We start from the raw sequence: 22,950 nt of genomic DNA on the forward strand, positions 1-22,950 counted from the left end.
AAAGCACATTTGGACAAGGCAGCTTCATTTTGGAAACAAAAATTGAGTTGTTTGGTTATAAAAAAAAGGCGTTATGCATGGCGTCCAAAAAGAAACAGCATTCCAAGAAAAACACATGCTACCCACTGTAAAATTTGGTGGAGCTTCCATCATGCTTTGGGGCTGTGTGGCCAATGCCGGCATCGGGAATCTTGTTAAAGTTGAGAGTCGCATGGATTCCACTCAGTATCAGCAGATTCTTGAGAATAATGTTCAAGAATCAGTGACGAAGTTGAAGTTACGCCGGGGATGGATATTTCAGTAAGACAATGATCCAAAACACCGCTCCAAATCCTCAGGCATTCATGCAGAGGAACAATTACAATGTTCTGGAATGGCCATCCCAGTCCCCAGACCTGAATATCATTGAACATCTGTGGGATGATTTGAAGCGGGCTGTCCATGCTCGGCGACCATCTAACTTAACTGAACTTGAATTGTTTGTCCAAAATACCTTTATCCAGGATCCAGGAACTGATTAAAAGCTACAGGAAGCGACTAGAGGCTGTTATCTTTGCAAAAGGAGGATGTACTAAATATTAATGTCACTTTTCTGTTGAGGTGCCCATACTTTTGCACCGGTCAAATTTTGGTTTAATGCATATTGCACATTTTCTGTTAGTACAATAAACCTCATTTCAATCCTGAAATATTACTGTGTCCATCAGTTATTAGATATATCAAACTGAAATGGCTGTTGCAAATACCTAAATATTTAGAACTAAAAATGATTAAGATTAATAGGGGTGCCCAAACTTTTTCATAGGACTGTATATTTCCCATTCCTTTAGTAGCCATTCTTGGCTTTGGCTCAAAAAGCCGCAGCAAAATCTGCAACAAAAGAAGCTGCGTTTCTGCAACGTAGGGCCTCAGCCTTACATGCTACAACAGTTTGGGCACTTACGTAATGGTATTGCCTTAGAACTATATTAGTTGTATTGGTCTAATTTTCTATCTATTTTGTGTTGCATTGTGATTTTTGTTATACCCAGAATTTGGCAACAGATGACAAAGCAGTTCATTAAGCCTATTACCAAACACATAAACCTCTTATTTGCCCAGGTTAAGAGGACAAGGGATTATATGAAATTCCATGGAAAGAAGGTTTTACTGAGGCATGAAAGTTCCTAATTGGAAGGCAAACAGTGGCCAGGGTGTGACCTGACGGAGTATAGTCAGGAGTTCTTTCTGATCTGCGAGCACTAGTTATTAAGTAGTCACAGTTTCTGTGTTTTTATTATTTTTTTGTATCCTATGATGAATAGTGATTTTAGAAGCCATCTTGACTGTGCATCTTGATTGTCTTACCTCTACATGGGCCTGAGTCTTAAGCAACCAATCACATACTATTCCCACTTCAGACTTCTTGAAAACATTGACTGGTTATATATTTGATGTCCCAAAACTTGATTTTAATAAAAGTCAAAGTTTATCCAACCATTGGTGGAATTTCAGTATCATCTGAATCTGCGATTCCATGTTTAGCTCATGAACAAGCGTGGCACTGGGGAAGGAAGCAGAGAAGCTGCCAGAAAATCACATTGTACATGGTAGCTCCTTCTGGTGCCAGGTTTTGTCCATGGCACCTACATTTAGTGGGCTGACAGTTGTCTTGCCACATTGTATTCTAGTAACAGCCTCAAACGGCTGCTCTTGCATATTATTAGAGAAGTGCTGTGGGGATGGGTTGGTAGCCCTTGTCTGTGCTGGAAGGCGGCATGTGATAGTCACAGTAAGGCTAGGCAGAACAAATTCCTGAACAGGTGAAAAAGCTCTCGCCCATACAAGGGTGACCATATATAACCATAAGATTTTTAGCAATATTGTGCATATTATTTCAGTAGGAGAGATAAGCATCTACCTGTCTGATCCCACTTATCTCCTAATTATGTAACCTGTATAAGCAGCTTGATATATACAAAGGTTATTTTATTTTTGTCACTTTTTGTCATTTTCTTTCTTTGCTTTTGTATAATATATTTTTGTAAATTTTCTTTGCAATGTATTGGCCATGAATACATTGCGGTCTATGTGAAATGCTATTTGAACATGAATGAAGGGTACTGGTGTGCTCACAGGGCATAGTGCCCTGCAGGATAGGGTAATGTATCTCACAACCTTAAGTCTGGAAAGGTTTCCTAAGTAGTAAGGAAGGCAGGTTGCCAGTAGTCTGAGGCTGTGCTAAACAGCTGTGTTTAATGCAGGCAGGATGTTAAGGCTGACGCCATGGTCTGGATCAGTCTCCTGGACTTTGTGAAGGGGTTTGATCTAGGAATCCATTCCCAGAGATTAACATGTAGCTCCAGGGTTTACCTTATGATGACTTTTTTTTTGTGTGTGTGTTACAATGAATATAATACTCTGGGTCATATCTCTTTACTGTGCTCTTACTTTCCTGTTGTGTTCTTCCATAAATCCTAGTAGATTGAGCCTTTAATGGTGTCTATAATTCTCTTTTATCCCAAGTTTTCCTGGTTCATGTAAAAATTGTTAGGTCTCTAGAACTGTCAGAGGTACCGTGACATGTACATATGCAGAGCAGTGGAGTACCTGTTTCTTCCTAGTACCCCTGGTTGTGGTCATTCACTGGTAGAGCACTAGGCGAGAGGAAGATGAGGGAATGTGACTGTAGCGATGGTGTAGGTTGTTTCATTTAGGAGCCATGACAAAAAATTGTCTCACAGTTCCCACGGGCCGTTATGTGTCGTCATCCACTGTATTTTATCTATATTTATATTTAGGAGATGACAGATAAAACATGAAAGAGACTTAATATTTCCCAGATATTTCCTTTTTACATGTGAACATGATTCCCTACTGGAAATTCTGAGCATATCATGAGTCAGCCATGATGCCTTCATCTACTCCAGTGGGTTTCTGTTTGCACCCAGCATCCTATTGGTTTGCTGTGGCAGAAATCTGGGATCACTTTTTCATTATTTTTTTGCAATAGTAATAAATGACCCCGAGCCTTGGATGATAAATAGGGAGTGAGGATTACCAAACACTTATTCTTTAGCCGATTTATTTTTTCATGTAGGTTAGTAAATTTCCAAAGTCAAGAACTTGTAATTTGTAATTTGTAACTTGTAATTTGTTCTGGAGCTCCAGTAAATGTAGAAGTGTTAGATTAAGTGCCCGTGCAGTGCATGTGCACACCGTATCACAGTATAGGATAGTAGGGTCCCAATTTAGTAGATGGAACCTCTGCTGTACCTCTGTATGTCACCAGTTTTATAAGCATGCTCCACCAGGCTCTGGATATATGGGTCAAGGAATTGCTAGGGAGGAATTACATTGTAAATCTGGAATATTTGGAATATGGGACATGGCCTGTATGGCACTGCACGTTGGCTGTACGGCTCCGTACTAGAAGAGATTTTAGCATGATCCCTAAAGGTTTGATCTCTAATCTCCCATCAATAAGAAGGGGGTGTCATAATGTGCCTGGCCTCAGATTTTATGATGTGGAAGCTCAACCCCTTGTTTTTTTTATATATGAGTACAAAGCTCCCACTGAAAGCATTGAATGATATCCATGGATGCTCTTTCATTCGAAGTGCTATGTTATATTAAAATAGACACAAACACAATGACTTCCCCTAACAGTGATATCTCTGATAAAAATTGGAATTCTCCATATTAGACAGTTATAAAACCAAGACTAAGTGAAAAGACCACCATGTCATGTAACTCATGCTTATCAGATGCTACATTTTGCTTACATGTCTATTCCGGCCTGCTAAAAGCTGGTTATCGGATCCACTGCTACAGGGCTACTCCTTAGAAATGCTCTTAGCACTGCCGTCTCCGTAAAATCTGTCCGAGAAATCTAAACCAGATGCCTTACGTGCTGACAGGGTTAAAAAGGGAAAAAAGGAACAAACAAAATGTAAAACATATTGTATTAGATAAGCGAGTTGAGCAAATAACCAAGTGGACTTTGAGGTCCTGTTTGTGAATAATTCCCCTGTCTCTCCGCATCTGCTACCTAATAACAGCTAGCATCATAGTGACCCTTATTATGTAAGGATGTGTATATACAGTATATAGATAGTAATATCCATTTAAAGACACACTAAACCTAACTTGTTTTTTTATACAGTATAATACAATTCGTTCTGTTCTGTTGTCCGACTTTTCAGGATTTAGTTTTAAGTGGGATACATGATCAACAAACGTGTAGGAAACTTTGCAATTTTCTTAGCAGAGAAAAATGCTTCTCACACAATTTCATGGAGGAGAGAGAAGTAACTGAGTGAGAAGAAGGAAGGTGGAGACTCCTAGCGTTTCTATCTACCCGAGTGCTTTATTCACATCAGTACTTCCCTGTTATATCTGACATGATACAGTTGTAGCCTCTGACTGAGTGAAGAGTTATAGAGCAGATTCTTCTTTACTTTCTGTGTGTAGTGTATGGGTGATATCATAACCGTATCCACCCACCAGCTCTTGGAGAACTGAGAATTCAAGGGTGGAGCCTGCAGAGGGAAAACTGCATAAAATGTCAAAATACAAGTCAATGACCATACAATGACCCTGTACTTCCGATTTCTGTAAACTTTAATAAAGGATTGGGAACACTTTAAGTCATTTCATGTTTTCTTAGAAACATCAACATTGTGTCCACCATTGCAGGTCCCATAATGGCTGTCATGCAACTTTCTTATCAGCAACGCAATGAACCATTACCTTTTTTCGTTATTTTTTTAAAAAAATCTAGTAAAGCTGAGTGGCATACCATCTCTAGCGGTGTGTTTAGTGCTATATTCACACGGTATTACTTCTGTACATGACATGAGTGAGTAAGCAGTGATTCTCTGTGGTTAAAAAATTTCTGCCCTCAACTGAAATTTCTGCTTTTTCTTGTGTATTATTTTTCTTAAAGATGTTTTCTTGCTGGTAATTATTGAGGGGGAGTATAGCGGCTGCATGAATTCTCTTCCTGTACAAAACAATATCAGTACAAGCTGTTAACTGCCGCAGTCAGCTGCCACCGAACACTTGCCATGTATGTACACAGGGTGGAGTATCCTGTACTTAACCCTGTACACACCAGCACTGGACAACAATGCATTGCGTTGGGGATGAATCATAAGACCACCTGTCCGTATTCTTCCTCTATATTTTTCATTACGTCAATAGAGCAAAGTCAAAGATGAAATGAAAAAATGGTGGGAGGTCTGAGACGTAGAACATACAGTACGGACAAAGGGATTGGTCCACACCTCTTAGTTATTGAAATCCGGTATTTAGTTCCATCCCTTTGCCATACAGACTGGCGCTACAAACATTTGTGAAAGAATGGGTCATTCTAAAGAGCTTACTAAATTCCAGTGTGGTACTGTAATAGGATGCCACCACTGGCATATGCAATTTGTGAAATGTCTTCTCTCCTATCTATCCAACTAGAGTGGCATTATTGAAAAATGGAAGTGTTTAGGACCCGCAAAGCAGGGTTGCTGTGTGCCGAGGCAAATGGTGCATAAAAGTAACCAACACTCACTGCAGTGTTGGTATCCACCTATGGCATTAACATCAGCAAGAAGTGTGGACATAGGAGCTTCATTGGACCATTGTATGCTCCCAACATAGTGAAAATCGAGGATGGCCCTTTTCTGTTCCAGCATGACTGTGTCCCAATAGACAAAACAAGGTCCACAAAGGCATGCTTGGGTGAATTTGTCATGGAAGAACTTGACTGGCCCATGTAATTCCCTGACCTCAACCCTATCAAACATCTTTGGGATGAACTAGTACAGAGCCCTTTTGTGTAAAATAAGTGTTACATCTTTGCCCATTGGATGAATGGGCAAAGATTACCACAAAATGCAATCCAAAATCTTGTAGAAAGCCTCCCCAGAAGTGTGGAAGCTGTTTATTAATGCCTATAGATTTAGAATGGGATGTCCTAAAAGCGTCTCTAGCTAAAATGTGTTGGTGTCCAGATACTTTTGTCCATGTAGTGTATTCAGAAAGAACTGAGGAACTTTAATGGGGTGTTTGCCATAATAGTGTTTTATAATTAAACTAAAAAGTTTTTGGTGGGTTCTGAGCATTGGGACAAATATTTGTAGGAATGGGCTAATTTTTGTCCTCTCTTTCATTCACCTTTATAGAGAACAACCCGCTCTACAACTGTGGTTGATTCTAAGTGACAGCTGCTACGCTAGATGATCCATGGATGATCAGTATTTACACAAATATGTATATTGTATGTCCATCTGCTAAGCCCGTGTCCATCCATTCTGTTCATGGTAGCTGCAATATGTCAAAGTCCAAGAGCATCCTGTCTTCCACTAAATAAACCTTTATATGTAGTCCTTAAGAAATTTGTACAGTCTTCACCTGCTTCACTTAGAGGGGTAAAATTAGCAATAAAATCTGTAACAATCTCCATAGATTATGGTGCGGAAAAGTCGCAATTTGCAACAAACACTTTTACATGTGCTTTTGAATAACAACATTTGATTTTCTATCAACATTTCTGTCTATAATTGGCTCCTTTTTGTGAAATCCTAACGTTCTTTATTCTTTACCTTGTTTCTGAAATTGAAATCTCAATACTGCCTATGTTGTTTGTAAAGCTGTCAAAAATATGAAAAAATATAAACATCTGCCAATCCTGATTGGCTTTCATATGACACCAAGATCACAGTTCTACCTGTAACATTTCCAGAAGAATCACCAGTCTGGATTAGTAGATTTATATGCAGTTTCTGCCAATCCCAACCCAGAATGTATTAGAATTTTTCTTTTTCTATACCAAAGTCTTTAAGATGTTGATGATGTTGTCCCATGGGCTCAGACATCAAGTTCTTGGTGTTACATGTTTTGTATTTTGGCACTAAGTACATGTTTGGTTTTTGCGGACAGAGTGAAGGAAATCAAAATTCTGAAGGATTTCTCTAGAACAGTAAATCTTACACAGTGATGCCATTCTTCCAAGCTGTCTACGTCACTGTATCCTTTCTCAGTAATTCGGGAGGGGATTGTGTAGAGAAACATTGCACTGATGATACATACCAGCTTTTGAAGGCCACGTGGAGGAGTCATTCTAACCTTAACCCACTGTGGGAAAGGTTCTCTATTACAAAGTAAATGCAATGCTTATGCAATGACCACAGTATCCATCCAACAGAAAAGGTTGCCAAGGTGCCAGACCCAAATATGCTTGACGTTATTCCATCGGTAGCTTATAAAGGACAGTGAGACATTTGTGGGCCTTGTGTCTTGCTAACCTTTTCTGTTGGATAGATTTTGTGGTCATTTTGTACAGAATTTAAGCAGTAATTTACCCCGTAGCTTACACAGGACAAAAATACAGTGCTGTTGCAAAAAAATAACCAATTGGTGAGTAGGTGTTTGCAAAGTAGGAGTGTTTTGTAATTCATTTTATTATTGTGTCTGAACTAATGGCAGTAGGATCCAGAACTGTGTACTAGAATAATATAAAGATTGTCAAGGGAAGCCGTAGAAAAAATATTGCAAAGCAAATGGTAAATACGGGCATTTATTGCTGTATCTCTCATCTGAGATTAAAGGAGAAGATCAGGATGGAACAGTTGGACCATACCTGGTGATAGACTACTCAAAGGAGAACCTATTTCTTTTATCTTTACCAAGCAGTTGCTTAGCTTACCTAGAATAGTATAAAGGTTGCCAGGAATATAAGGGAAGACATTGGAAATAGTTACACAACAAACAGGACTTTAGGGGCATTTATTATTGAGCAACTGAAGGCGACTCTTGGTGGACTCTTCAAATAGGACCTGCTTCTTTGTCTTTGGTTGATTTCTAGTTCTAGCCATGTGGTTGTATTGGGTGCATGGAGCCAAAATTCCCACCATAACTAGGTGATGATCCTATTGCTGAACCTTAGTTTGAGAAGATTGAGATTTTGTTTGTGAAATTTTCTTCCTGAAGTCAAGAAAAAAAATGCTTGTAAAACCTCGGAGATGAAGGATTACCTCAGACATATTCAGCTGATGTTGTAGCAGTTCTAGAAGGATCTATGGAAGAGGGTGGTCTGTAGAACATATGTTAACATCAAATCTGTTTCTACGAACTAGGCTTTATCACTACAATCTAAGCACTTGGCACCGCTCCACATTCAGGACAATGCATACATTAAGGCAGGCGCTAGACAAAAAGGAGTACATTCGATTTCTAAAATTTCTTCCTTGCCCTGTCTTCTCTCATGCTCCACTTTTGAGTATATGGATGTCTTGCTTGTGTTTAGATATTTTTTGCTCATACAATAAAGGCGATCTGGGTTTTTAGGGTATTTCAGTATATTTAAGTAGTGGACAATAAAAATGTCTGCTGTCACCAGCCTCACTCCAGATGCAAACACTTTAACTATATCTCTTGCCAAAGGCCTCGTGGGACTTGCTTGGTGAGTGGCCAAGACTGGAGTTTGCGGAGTTTGGGAGGAGACTGGGGGGGCACAGACGTGCACCTTCTCTCCGTGCTTGTAGAATGAGTTGATCTTTCTTCTTCCTGTTCTGCGTTCTCACTTGTTTTCACTGTGGGACTGTTGAACAAAGACGTGAAATAAAGGAAGTGGTGTGTTAATCTTTGCTGGGGTTGAACCCATTGTTGATCCAGAGTTTGACATAGAGGAAGTGGGTATCCAAATTATTTTCAGTACAGTAATTATTATGATAAAAGCATGTGTGTTTATTTGTGCTTCTATATAGTGGGGGAGCCATTGCCAAGATACAGCGAGTAGAGAGTAAGATAAAGTTGATTGAAAGATGACGTGATCTGGACTTGTAATGACTCCATAGGTGCAGATCTGTGTCCGTTTTGACCCTATATTTCGGCACCCTGTACCGCCACTGATCAGCTGTTCTTAGCAGCTGGTGCACCAGGAAGCACAAAGCTACGTTCTATGTGTAGTGGCCACTGAGCTACTGCAGCTTAGCCCCCATTCAAGTGAATAGAACAGTGCTGTCTGCTTTCTGCTCCATTCTCTGTGTATCAGCTGCTGAGAACAGAGGATCAGTGGGGGAGGCAGGTGTTGAGACGCTACGGACTTGGTAATGATGACTTATCTTTAGGATATGTCATCAATATTTTAAGGGATGTTTTATTGGTTCATAATATTGATGAGATATCCTAATGGTAGGTTGTCAGTATCAACAACCATTGGTGGAGATCTTCTTCCCAGCTCCCCCATTCATCATCTATTCTCAGCAGCTGATAAGCAGACATCAGGAAGACGACAGCTCTGTTCTCTGTGTAGTGGTCAGACCAAGTTACTGCAGATCAGCTCCTATTCACTTGAATGGGACCTAAACTTCAGTGACTTGGTTCAGCCACTGCCGAGATAATGTTTTTATACATCAATTTTTTAACCCAGTAGATTTTTTTTGGACAATTATTTTTTGTTAGAAGAATCCCCGTAACATGGACCAATCACTAGGTCCCCAATTCTATCTGAATCAATGGGTTGTCTGCGTAATGCCCACAAGTGCCAGAGAATATTGTAATGGTGTGTTTAGGATCACATGTTGCAGAAATACAGGTAAAAAAAAAATTGCAGAAAAACACAGAATTTCTGCAGCGTTTGGCCTTAACACAAGGTGGGTTTTTACTTTATTGATATGCGTGATGGGACTTTTCTCCAAACATCCAACTGTCCCATAGGGATCCCCGAGGACACGGCTTCCACCACAAATGCCAGCTGTAAAATGTAGAGCACATTAGTAGCAAAGATCAATACATCTCCTTTATAGGAATTTTATAGGCAAATACACTATGATAAACCCTATACCCAGTGCAGGGCCTAAGAGGTGGAACATGACTCTGGTATACTCCTTTTATTTTTTGAGTCCCTTCTTTTCCTTTGTGATGTAACACCCCCTCAGGCCTTGCAGTGAATCAGTTCTGCTTGGTGTCTTCCTTGTAACTGACGTGTTGCAATATTGTCCATTTTACAGGCATGGAGCGTTGTGAATGAATACAGTCTCTGTACAGGAAGGATATATATAGGTAGATGTGGATGATAAAAGTCTCTGTATCATTCTAAGTCATTTATGAGTCATGCTTTTTCAGAAGTAGGACATCATGAAGCAAGCAACACCTGAATCATTCTGTGTGCAGACACATCTGATGATCTAGTATTGTCCAGCCGCCTACATTATATATTTAAATGGATAATAGCCAGTGACTGACGTGGTTGTCCTTCTTCAAGTGGTTCTCCACTGGGGTCCGGCTGTTGTATGTCACGCTGAGTCCAGAGCCAAAGTTTATTTGAAGAAATGTCTGCCTTTTCTCTACACAAATAGTCTTACCTTGTGGTCGTATATGGTATTGCAACTTGGGGACTTCCCTTGAATTTTGCAGTACCAGATACATCTCCTGGACAAGGGTGGCACTGTTTGTGTAAATCCCTTCAAGTATCTTAGGATATATTTGTCTATATCCATGAGAACTGCACTGCCTATGATATGTGACTTGTAGGTTCCCAATCTCTAGCCCCATTCACACTGTAGCTGTACTGTGAGATCTGGCCACTTCTCCACGTTGCATATAGCATCCACTCCGCCAGGCTTTGACCGCAACAATGCTATTAGACAGACGGTTCGGACACATCCACATTCCTGGTGTAAATGGACTGTTACATGCTACCCGCTGCCTCACATCCTGGAATTCTCAACAACCAGCTGTCAATAGTCAGACTTTACACAGTGTTTTTTGTGAGTTTTTAGTGTATTTATGGTAATGTGTGCATATGTTATATATCTTAATCCCGGCTGGTAGGTTCTGTATGTTGTACCCCTAGTTTATAAGTAGTAAGCAAAGGCACTTTAGTAAACTTTCCAACAGTTTTTACTATCTATTCAACCTGATTATGAACAAAATGTTACAGACTCTGTAAGTACTGACACATACCTGTGTGAATATAGCATAGCATAGCAGTTCATCAATGTGTTACGGTAAAATGATCCTATTGCCAAATGCTATATGGCAGCGTTATTAATGTTCATTCAGTGTATCCCGTGCATTGTTGGGGTTGGCTGCAGGTATCTAAGCATATTATATTGAATCTGATGCAATGACAGGCTCTGGCCATTGCCAAGGTAAAGTGATCTGATATCATCATTGTAAGGAATTAATGTAACTGAGAAATAATTATTACATACTGAGAAGATCTATAACATTCTCCGCCATTGCTGTCTGTAAATAGAAACTTTCTTATTTAGATGGTGACGCTACAGTACTGTCCCCATCATGGTCGCTCACACAGCTGCCGAGCGTGTACCATAGTAATACCTCTGTACTGACACAGATTGGTACTGTGTTCTGCCATGACAAGTGAATGCATGCTGTGCTGATCAGCAGGGGCCAGTGAAAGCTAGTGTAAAATGTGAATGCCCCCACGAACCACTATAACCTTATTACAGGCCCAGAGATCCCCCCTGAAATGAAAGAACTCTACTTAGAATAACAGTATCCCTTAGCGTTATATATTACGCACATGCAGCTTTTAGGATTACATTATGTGAGATCAGTGTGAATTAGGCCCAGGTTGCTGGGGAGAGGGGGATAAATTTACTTTGCTAGACTGAGCAGTTGCATGGGGGGGGGGGGGGTTGTTTCTAACCTCACTACGTAAAAGTGGTTTACTGTGACTGTACAGTTGCTTGCAGAGAATACCGCAGAGGAGGGGGAGCTGGAGGCCGGGGAACAGAGTTGTATCATTTACCACCAAGATACGTGTCATTTTCATACTGTCTAATATATAAATGTCTGTACCACAAAGATGGCCGCACTGGAATCATTTGTATATCATTTGCTTGTCAGATGTCATTTTGATAGTTTTTGGATATTTTTAGTTTACCTACAAATTTGCACGTATTTGCATCCAGCAAGGATGTAGAGGTGCGCAAATGAATAAAATGCTCCACATTCAGAGCCAACTACATTATCCGCAATTCTTTGTTACATAGGTTGTCAGCTGAGTGCTCATGGAAAACACGTGGAGTATGTTACACCTAGTATACGGGCGGGGGTAGGGTGGGTTGCCTGACACAAGGATCACTTTTTTTTCACAGCTGAGTGTACACCCAACGGTTTTATATATTGAGGGATCAATGAAAACAGCGCTGGAAATAGCATGTTCTATTCTTTCACAGATGTTTGGGGTCCAGTAGGCGGTCCTACTCCCTGACTGATATCTCTGTATGACGGTGATTTTAAAGCCCCACTCCGCGCAAATATATTATGCAGTGGGCCCTATAGTACATGGCATGCTAATGTAAAGTGAATGACCATTCACTGGATTCAGCCGCCAAATAGTTTCTTCCCGGCTGGTCGTGTGATCATCAGCCTGACCTGCTGGTTTGCGCACCAGCCAGAAGACCCTGATTTCTATGTAAGTCTATGACGGCATTATTTATTCATACACACACACATAAGATGTGAATTGGGCGTCTCACCTCAATTATGTCATGCAAAATAGTAAAAGCAAATGAAGTTGATATGTTCTACAGTATAAAGGACAATCTGTTGCATTCGGTATAAAAATGATTTTTGTAGAAATAGTTTGTGGTTTTACTTCCTCTGCTTTTATGTACATATAAAGATAACCAAAAATATCCTAGTAGATAGCAATCTGCACTGCAGCCTAGTATTCAGCATTTGTCAGTGGGATCTATAACATGAGGGGGTGCAGTTGCATCTGCGCCCAGCAGCCTCGTGGTCGATAAGGTGTCTCTTCCCTATATGAGGGAATCAGTAGTATAAATGATGCATTATAGTTGGGGGGGGCCTGGAACAGATTTTGCATTGGGACCCAGAAGCTTCATGTTGCACCACTGCCTATAGTTTAGGTCATCAATTGCATGAACAGAATGCCAGGACTGCTGTGAAAACTGAGTGACCGCTGAAATGGCTGCCATTTGGGGTTAGCTATGTAACTCTACATCTCTGTAGGAATAGATGAGAATTTGCTAAGAAAATGATGTGGTTTTTTTTTTTCCAACATTGCCAGTACTTCCATATCATTCAAAGAGGCTCGGATTTGGAAAATGTGGAACGTGTATAATATCTAATTTGCTTATTAAGATAGAATTGCTAGTATTTTCATAGGGGATGTTAAGTCCTAGGGAAATCACTTGGTACGTGTTGCTTTCAGCCCATGTCTGGACCTCAGCTTTACATATGGTAGACTTTTGGGGGAAAGTAAGTGAAATATCAGAATAGGCAAAGAGATTTGGAATGGAAATATGAAAATAAGTTGTGACCTGTTTTTCCACCAGGTCCTGCTTCTTTATTTGGGACAGGTCCCTGACTTGTATTCATTTACATAAGGAGCGCTTAACAATTTCACTGGGTGCTGGGGTGGGGGAGGGGAGGGGTTCTGCCTGCAGCCCTAATAACACTTACCGAAAGACCGCCTAATCGACAACTACACTAGGGAGCTCGCCCCAAAGATAGCAGAATGGTACCTGGCAGCCCTCCGTCCAAAATCAGGGGGTAAACGGGTTGTATCTCCTTTTGTGCATCCTTATTGTTTCACTGGGGATACATGTCATCAAGTGTTATTGGCTGCTTCCTATATTTTCTTCATAATAGACATAATAGTACACATGTTGGGATCGTTGTATCATCTGGAGACATTGCTGTCAAGTCAGTGATTGTTCATGGCCAGGGCAGCATTGGGATCATGGCTGCAGACTTAGATTGGGAGCTCTATGGATGTATATATATATATATATACCGTAAAGGGGTTGTCCAATTTTAGCAAATAAATATTGTTGTTTGTATATTGAAAAGTTATACAATTTTCCTATATACTTTATGTATCCATTCATCACAGTTTTATGCATGCCGCCTTTCATTGGTTATTTCCAATGAATCAAAATCAGTGTATGGTCATGTGATAGACAGTGTATGGTCATGTGATAGACAGTACATGGTCATGTGATAGACAGTACATGGTCATGTGATGGACACATAGGTGCACAGTAATCGGTCATCTGCCTGGTAATGTGCTGTGCACCTGTGTGTCTATCACATGACCATGGACTGTATATCACATGATCATGGACTGTATATCACATGATCATGGACTGATTTTTATCCACTAAAGTAAATTAAGAATGACAGTAAGCAGAGATCTAGAAAACTGTAAAGAAGTGATACAGAAAGTATATTGGAAATTTGAAGAATTTTTCGCTATAAAAACCATAACATTTCTTTACTGTAAGTGGACAACCCCCTTTAATCACTGGTTTTCTAGTCAGTCAGACTAAGATGATGAGATTTGTCATTTACATGCAGATAGTTGTCTAGGATTTCATTGGATAGAACCACTTTAGTCTTTCTTATATTATGTTAGATCCTCCCAATTCCTTATGGTAGAGTTGTCTTTCCGGGATACATAGACATACTACTATCATTGTGATTGGCAGGCAAATTTTTACATGTCAGATCAGTTTTCTGAGAAAAGATGAGAAAGATACCAACCACTCTTAATATAATGTTCCTTATACAAAGTGTACATAACTAGAAGGCATGATATCAAAGATGTGATACCGTTGTGGCTCATACAGGCTAAACCTGAATGCAAATCCAGCAGATAATTCATTAATGAACGGCCTGTCTCTGGTAGAGTTTCCGCATAGGGCAGCACAGTGGCTCAGTGGTTAGCACTGTTACCTTACACTAGGGTCCTGGGTTCGAATCCGGCCAAGCACCACATCTGCAAGGAGTTTGTATATTTTCCCCGTGCTTTCGTGGGTACTTTGGTTTCCTCCCACTTATGGGTGTTGGGGATGGGTGCCTGTATGGAAGCCACTATCTCTCCTACCATGCTTCCAGTGCTTTGATTCTCCATAAGGAAAGCGCATTACAAATGTTTGTTATTGTCCTATAGGATCAGACCAAAATGATTTGACCATTGGTTTCCATTCTTCTTTCCTAGAAACCAGTGCAGTATCAGAATTAAACCAAGTTTTCTATGTAGGAATGATGGCTCAGTCCTAATGTATAGGATAGTATACATGCGCAATAGACCATGTAAGATCCAGCTTTCCCCAGTGCCAGATGCCTGCTGACCATAGATATAATATATCATGAGTAATGCAGATCAGATGCCTCACCTGGCAGTCTAGATTTCCTGTGCCACACATGAAAATCTCCTAGCATGCCCACACCATGATGATGCAAACAAATCATATTGGTTTATGTGGGTGTCAGCCTCATAAGCAGGATGCCGAATCTCTGAGCCCTGACTCCTCGGCCCTGTTCAGTCAGCAGTGATTCATTCCAAATAATCTGTTTTCGGAGTGACAAGATGAACAGTGTGAATTATTTTCACTGCGGAAGTGAACGCCGTCATCTTGTATTAATGAAATTTGCTTCTCTGGCAATTTATTTAATAACAAGATGAAGAAGAAAAAAAATGACGTATGGTTAAAGGGAATGTGATTATACCAACCCCTCCTATGTCCCTGCTACTAATGTGAAAATAAGGGAGTTAAATGCTATATACACCTTACAGCAATTTTTTTTTTTTTATAAACTGTATATATTTCAGATAAAAAAAATAAATATAAATATCATGGCACTGTTAAATACACTTCAGTATCACTGTAGTCATATAGAAGTGTCAATCCCTAAAAGTATGATCTATGGTCGTACTGGACTGAAGACTTTCTCAAGTGAAACCTCCCCCACAGTCAGACACTAGGAGGATGTGTCCAAAATGACAATTGCTTATTCTAGTAATGAAATATCGTAAAGGACTATGCAAAGAAACAATCCTTCTGATATGACGGCAGAATATTGAGGGCAAAGATACAGCAGCCAATACAGGGAAGATGTAGTATTAAATAGTTGTTTAAATGGCCGACCATGTAATAGATGGAGTGACCATGTCCACACGTGGCTCTCCGGTCAGAATCTATGGGAAAGAGTGGCCTCATCCTGGTGCAGACTGATCGACCAGCTAATGTGTATTGGAAAATCTTCTCTCGTTTTATGTTCCAGATAATAAGGAGCAGACGCGTTGAATTTCAATATGCTATATACTTTGTTCATAAGGGAGACATTAAACACCTCTGATCTTGGATCATCTTCCATTTGGGGTTCAGGAACAATAGCTGTTTGCCATAGATATTAGAGATGAGTCACTGGTTGTAGTAGAAGTGTCAGTTTCTATGGGTGCTGCCTCGTATGCTGTAGGGGATACATGGACCAGGCAAAGTAGCTCAAGTGACATCTGTACGCTGCTTGTCTAACCCTGTGGATGTCTGTGACCATCACCTTTTCTTTCTTTAATATATTACCGTGTATATACTCGAGTATAAGCCAAGTTTTTCAGCACAGTTTTTGTGCTGAAAAAGTCCGCCTCGGCTTATACTCGGGTCATTACGGTAATTCAGCAATATCATAGTTACTGACCCGGCATCTGGACCTGGCAAACACCGGGATGGGCGCCGGGCCGCAGCATCACCACGCTCATAGCAGGAGCGTAGCGATGCTGCTCATTTCAAACTGCAGAAGTACTTACGGTACTTCAGCTAGCAGGCCCGGAATACAGAGCCTGCCCCCCCCCCCCCACTCCATCACACGCAGGGTGACGAGGCCACGTAAGCTCAGGCCTGCACCCGGCGTGTATCTGTGTTCCGGGCCTGCTAGCAGAAGTACCGTAAGTACTTCTGCAGTTTGAAATTGACAGCATCCCTACGCTCCTGCTATGAGCGTGGCAATGCTGCGGCCCGGCACCCGCCTTGGTGTCTGTATGCCGGGTCCAGATGTCGGGTCTGTAACTATAATGGTGCTGCTCTGCTTCAGAGTGGTCACCATACCAACCGGCACCTCCGCTGTAACTTATACAGTGGTAATGTTGGAGCTCCCTGCAATCAGAGATTGCACACATGGGGAGTTAGGACATCTCCGCTGTAAGTATTACAGTGGAGACGCTCTACGATGTCCCGGTACGAGGGGTCTGGGCAGGTGCCGCCATGCTGCTGGAGGGAGGAGGGAGTGGGCGCGACCGCTCTCTCAAGTGCGATCCTTTAGATAGGAACTGCGGCCGGCCGCCGGCAGAAGTGCTAGAGGGTCTAATAAATGCAAAAAAATAAATAAATAGAAGTAAAATAAATAAATAAATAAAGTATTAGTAAATAAAAAGTATTAAAAATTCAAATTCTCCCCCTTTCCCTAGAACACATATAAAACTAATACTGCTAACACTGTGAAACACATACACGTTAGTTATCCCTGTGTCCAAAAACGCCCGCTCTATATATTTTTCCTGTACGGTAAATGCCGTAGTGGGAAAAAAAGTTGTCTAACTGCCCCCCCCACACACACACACTTGTAATTCAGCCTGACTACATCCAGGCTAAGTATAGGGTATCTGCAGTGCTCATATTCCGTCGGGAAGGGGTTAATAGGAGCACTGCAGATACGCTATATTCAGCCAGGGTGAATTCCAAATGGGGGGGGGGGAACAGTCCTCAAGCTCAGGGAAGGGACAGACAGACAACCAAAACACCCCCTCCCCTTCCTCAGGGTCTACTGCACCCAAAAACTCCGACCATTTTAATTTTTGAAATTTTCCAGTAGCTGCTGCATTTCCCCCCCTAGGCTTGTACTCGAGTCAATAAGTTTTCCCAGTTTTTTGTGGTAAAATTAGGGGGGTCGGCTTATATTTGGGTCGGCTTATACTCGAGTATATACGGTAGCTTATCCAGATATGCCTATAAAATCATAAGAATTAGGTATGCTATTTGTAACCGTGTAAACATCCGACATATAACAACAGCTCATAAGTCAATGCTGTGAGGGAAGTATTACGTGGAAATGTAGAAACCAACGTCTGCTTTATGAAGCTGTCGTCACTAAATGCTATCTACAGTAGGAACTATACAGCCAAACAACTTCTCTCACTAGTAATATAAATATGGTATGCTGCCAAGAGCTTACAAAATGTGCTGTAAACTCTCTAGACATAGACGTACATAAAATCTGAAGGAAAAAGACTGTTTTCCACCGGCTATAAAAATGGTGTAAAGTGTTGTATAGATAATGGGTTTATAGGATTTTCATAAAAAAGAAGCAAACATAAAACCGGTACCATGCAACCCATGAGCTGTGTCTGACATTGCAACTCTATAGATGCCTATGAATTAGACTAGAGCGGTTTCCGGAAACTGAAGCAGACACTTTTTCTGATCTCATAATCCTCTATGAAGCCTCACGTGGCATAAATACCGCGGAAAAATCACAGTATTTTACAATCACCGCTAAGTTGATAGGATTGTAGCAAATCCCATCCCCACTTTGCGATAAAATATGCGCAGCGGACACGCTGTGATTTTAGAAATCGCAGAATGTCAATTATACCTATGGAATGTCAAAGGTTTCCCTATAGGTATAATTGAAGCAGAAAGTACACAAAGAAAACCTCTGTGAACTTTCTGTGCTAAGCATTGCAAGAAGAAGATAAGATAATCCTTTAATAGTCCCACAGTGGGGAAATTTCAGAACCCCAATGCGTTGCTGCTACGGGTTTCCCTTGGGATGCTACATAAGGCCTTAGCCTAAAGAGGATGACCTTTCATCACCTCCAATAAACCACAAGGAAATGCCGATCCACTGATTTTGGCACAATTGAATTGTTTTTCTCTAGCCTCCATTGTTCCCAAGCAGTCTTTTCTTTTAGTTTCAGCATAATTATGTTCTGTACTGTCAGGTGGGCAGTCCTAGGTAGAAGCAGAATGACAAGCACCGCCCACATGACACCTTTCCTCTAGCCTTTGTCATCTCTGGTGAAGACTAGAGAGAGAAAAGCCCTGGGATTAATGGTATGGTTCTAATTGAAAGATGCAAAGAGTTAGGGTTGGCGAAGGTGGTGGATGTTCGTCTTGAAGTAGAGTTTGTATAAACTTAGAAATATCTGAACACAAGTCTTTCCAATATGGCTGTTCTTTTCACCCTCCTGATTTTTTTTTCCCCCGAACTATATAAAAAAACCTGCTAAACTGAATTATTTTTTTTAACCAGATGTGCATGGCTTTTTTCTATCACGTGTATGTACTCTAGTTGATGCTATAAACATTTTATGGTTTTTTGCACATTTTTTTGACTATATGTACACAGCTCGGTGTGAGATTCGTAACTCCAGAAGAAGAGGCCCTTGCTTGTAGTTAGAAAGTTGTTTTGATGTCACCAAGCAACGGTGCCAAGAGAAATATGTATTACACAGAACGCCTTTCACACAAACATGTGCTTAGTAAATCATCATAAACAGCCATATGTCCTCTGCTTGACTCCTGCGAGTTCCTGAGCCTAAGTCCACGCCAAGCCCTGGATTGTGGTGGACGGCAGCGTTTGCGTAAGCGCGTATTAAATTACCGTCTTGTAACTTAAGTACAGTACAGACGAGTTTAAGACTGGCTGCTGTGTGCTGTGATCCACTCTACACACATGGTGCAGCTGCCTTTGAAGATCCTTGCATAGCTCAAGTGCACATAAGCTTGAAGTGAAGCCACTCTCTGAGTCACATTTCTGAGTGTAGCTACCATGGCGACTTTCGTGTCTACAGCGCTGACAGCGTATTCCTATCCAGAACCAAGGCCAGCAGCTGCAGATGGCCGCAGAGTTGTGTCAGGCTGAATATATTCATTATTATGGGATACATGTGTGTATACAGGAAGATTCCGTTCATAACCGCTAATAATCCAGAAGATTCTGTGTTGATTCATTTCCTAATATTAATTGCATTGATCGGAGCTCTGTTTTTCTGATCCCGATTCATAGCATTAGCAAATGATGAAATTCTAGGAGAAGCTTATTATATACTGTTATATACTGTTCAGTGTACTAGCAGTATATAGTAAGGCCCTAAGTACACGCTAGCAATGACAGTAGGAACCCAGAATTTTCTCGTTTAACTCTGTAAGACCAGCCTTTCGTGTGATACTCTTAGGTCTGACCACTTAACAATTCCCATACATTTTAGGAAAACCTTTGTTTTTGGCATATAAGACCATATATCAACACTGATATATCCCTGTCTATAGCCACGATTTGGTCATAAAATTAAGAACAATTTATAAGAAGATTAATAGTACAGTAGACAGGCCTGTGCTAGAAGGTAAAGACAAAACATAGGCTTACCTAAATGCCAAGCTAAAGGTGAGACTTATGGTTATAGGGGTATAAGTGTGAATATTATCTGATTTCTCAACATGGCAAGTTTGACTCTCACTATGAAAAGTTTATTCCCATCTCATAAAGTAGTTCTGTAGCGCTACAATACGCCTCCGCTTTATGACCTAGACAGTGAAGGGGCCTTTACTGTTTTCAGCTGTATGGAGACACTTGTGGCCACCCATTATGAAGTAATATACCATAACTGTATGGGATGGGGTTACCCCTTTTAAAGGAGTGGTCCAGTTTCATCAAATAATTGTTGTTGTTTGTATAAATAGAAGTTACACAATTTTAGAATATAATTTCCATATTAATTCCAATGGTTTTCTACATCTTTGCTTATGTCATTTATTGTTTTACTTTCAGTGGGCACAAATCAGTCCATGGTCATGTGATGTCCAGTCCATGGTCATGTGATGTCCAGTCCATGGTCATGTGATGTCCAGTCCATGGTCATGTGATGTCCAGTCCATGGTCATGTGATGTCCAGTCCATGGTCATGTGATGTCCAGTCCATGGTCATGTGATGTCCAGTCCATGGTCATGTGATGTCCAGTCCATGGTCATGTGATGTCCAGTCCATGGTCATGTGATGTCCAGTCCATGGTCATGTGATGAACACACAGGTGCACAGCTCGTTACTAAGCAGATGTCCGATGACTGTGATGGTTATGAGCTGTACACCTGTGTGTTCATCACATGACCATGGACTGATTTCTATCCTCTAGAAGTAAGCAGAATGAATAGAGAGAGATCTAGAAATCCTTGAGGAATTAATACAGAAAATATATATTTGAAAATTGTCATTATACAAAAAGTATCATTTCTTTGCTGAAACTGTACAACCACTTTAAGGATCTGGATAGCCGAGGGCCCAACTTACTACTTAACTTTTGTTCCTTCTGTTAGTGTCTGTGAAAGTTCTTATTGCCAGTATTTTCCATGTAGTGCTATAATGACTTAATGTGAATAATAACATATGTTTTTCTGTTTCCAGCCTACAGGGTACATGGAAAATAGCATGTCATACAGCGCTATTGAGGATGTCCAACTGCTGTCTTGGGAGAATGCCCCAAAATACTGTTTACAACTAACCTTTTCAGGAGGGACAGTCCTACTCCAGGTATAGTAAACCTTGGATTTTGTGATATGACCTATAAGATTTAGTGTTGTGAATGGCCACTGTTAAGTGCTCAGATGTTTTTAGGTTTTTCTATGTTTTCGTGTTTTAATTTTTTTTTTTAAATAAATATACATATATCTCTGTTTGGTGTTCTGAGCTTTAGCCTTGGAACAGCCAAATAGACTGTGCAGAGGCCAGCTAAAGGGGAAAGAGATGTCTGGTAGAGTAAACAAAAATACTGTTGAGCTTGACCAGTGTTCACATTGGTAACGTCAGGCAGAAGTTCCAACCCTCCAAAGGCTCCAGGAATACAAAGCAGCATTTCTTCTATGAATAAGCCCTTCAGCTGTACCATAGTGTAGCAGAACCTTCTACCTGTAATGGTATTTCTTATCCTTACAAACCTATATTAAAATCACATATTTCACAATAAAATCTGTAAAATCCTCATGGTATCCACCAAACACAGCCTTGAGCTTTGCCCAAGTATCTGCTTCATCAGCAGCCAACATAGAAAGAGGTGTTTTGGGGGGTTTTTTGGTTGTGTTTTTTTTTTTTTTTTTTTTTTTTTTTTCAATTTAACCACTAAAAATTGTGAACGATATGAATGATGATCTCCATAAAACATCCCTAAATACATGCAAAAAACATAACTTACAACATAAATACATACAAATATATTCATTTCCATAACTGCTGCCAAGCCTATGCACTATTCTGTCTGTCTGTCTATCTATCTATCTATCGATCGATCGATCGATCGATCTATCATAGAGGTGCAACTAATAGCTGTCGTATAGACTAAACAATCTAAAGCTGAGGCCCTTCATTGCAGAAATACAGGTTTTTTTGTCAAAACTTAGCATGCAATTTCTTTCTTATGATTAATAACAGTAGAAGAAATATTAAACAGATTATCCACTTTCTACTATTGATGGTCTTTCTTTAGGATGGGTCAACAATATTAGATAATATAAGTAAGTATATAAGTAAGCATAATAAATAATAAATAAATAGATCTGTCAGGTCTGAAACCTGGGACCCATGCAGGTTTGCTGATCTTGGACAGCGTAGCTCCCGGTAATGTTTTCCTGCTGGGAGCCGTGCTGCGCTCTTGCCATACAATGGCGAGCAGTACATACATAGCAGTGGCTTTCGGTACTGGGGCAATATCCCATAGAATTCAGTGCAGTTCCTAATACTGCTGATACACTTTGTGAGCAGTGCAGATTAAGATGTTAAACTTTACCAGGAGCTGTGATGTCCTGGTGTAGTTGATCTGCTGGAGCCCCATCGGACCCTCACAGATCTAATATTGAGGACCTGGGTATTGGAACTGTACAGGTTTTCATCATCTACAAAAATAAGAATGTTCTCATTCATTGACAGCATGCAGAGATCTTGATAATGGTAAAGTTGTAGAACATTTTTATTACGTAGTGATTATACTTTTTGCAGCTTATATTAAAGGGATTTACTAGCTTTATACTGCAATTTTTTTTCTATTGGCAAATAATTTCCCACGCCTACGTGTTTTCGCACACGAATTTATACTACATTACATAACACTACATTTCCTTTAAAATTCGAGTAAGTAATTTCAAAGC

General features: G+C 40.4%; 1 protein-coding gene across 2 annotated transcripts in view; it reads left to right on the forward strand.

Moving 5' to 3' along the window:
• The window catches only part of CMIP (c-Maf inducing protein), a 124,417-nt gene that overhangs the window by 31,059 nt on the left and 70,408 nt on the right, over positions 1 to 22,950 (forward strand). For both annotated transcript variants that reach the window (XM_075281912.1, XM_075281913.1), the window contains exon 2: positions 21,218 to 21,343. In XM_075281912.1, coding sequence (XP_075138013.1) covers positions 21,218 to 21,343 — 126 coding nt within the window. The remainder of the gene's footprint in view (positions 1 to 21,217; positions 21,344 to 22,950) is intronic.

Source organism: Leptodactylus fuscus, chromosome 7 (genome assembly GCF_031893055.1).
Source record: "Leptodactylus fuscus isolate aLepFus1 chromosome 7, aLepFus1.hap2, whole genome shotgun sequence".
Classification (NCBI taxonomy): domain Eukaryota; kingdom Metazoa; phylum Chordata; class Amphibia; order Anura; family Leptodactylidae; genus Leptodactylus; species Leptodactylus fuscus.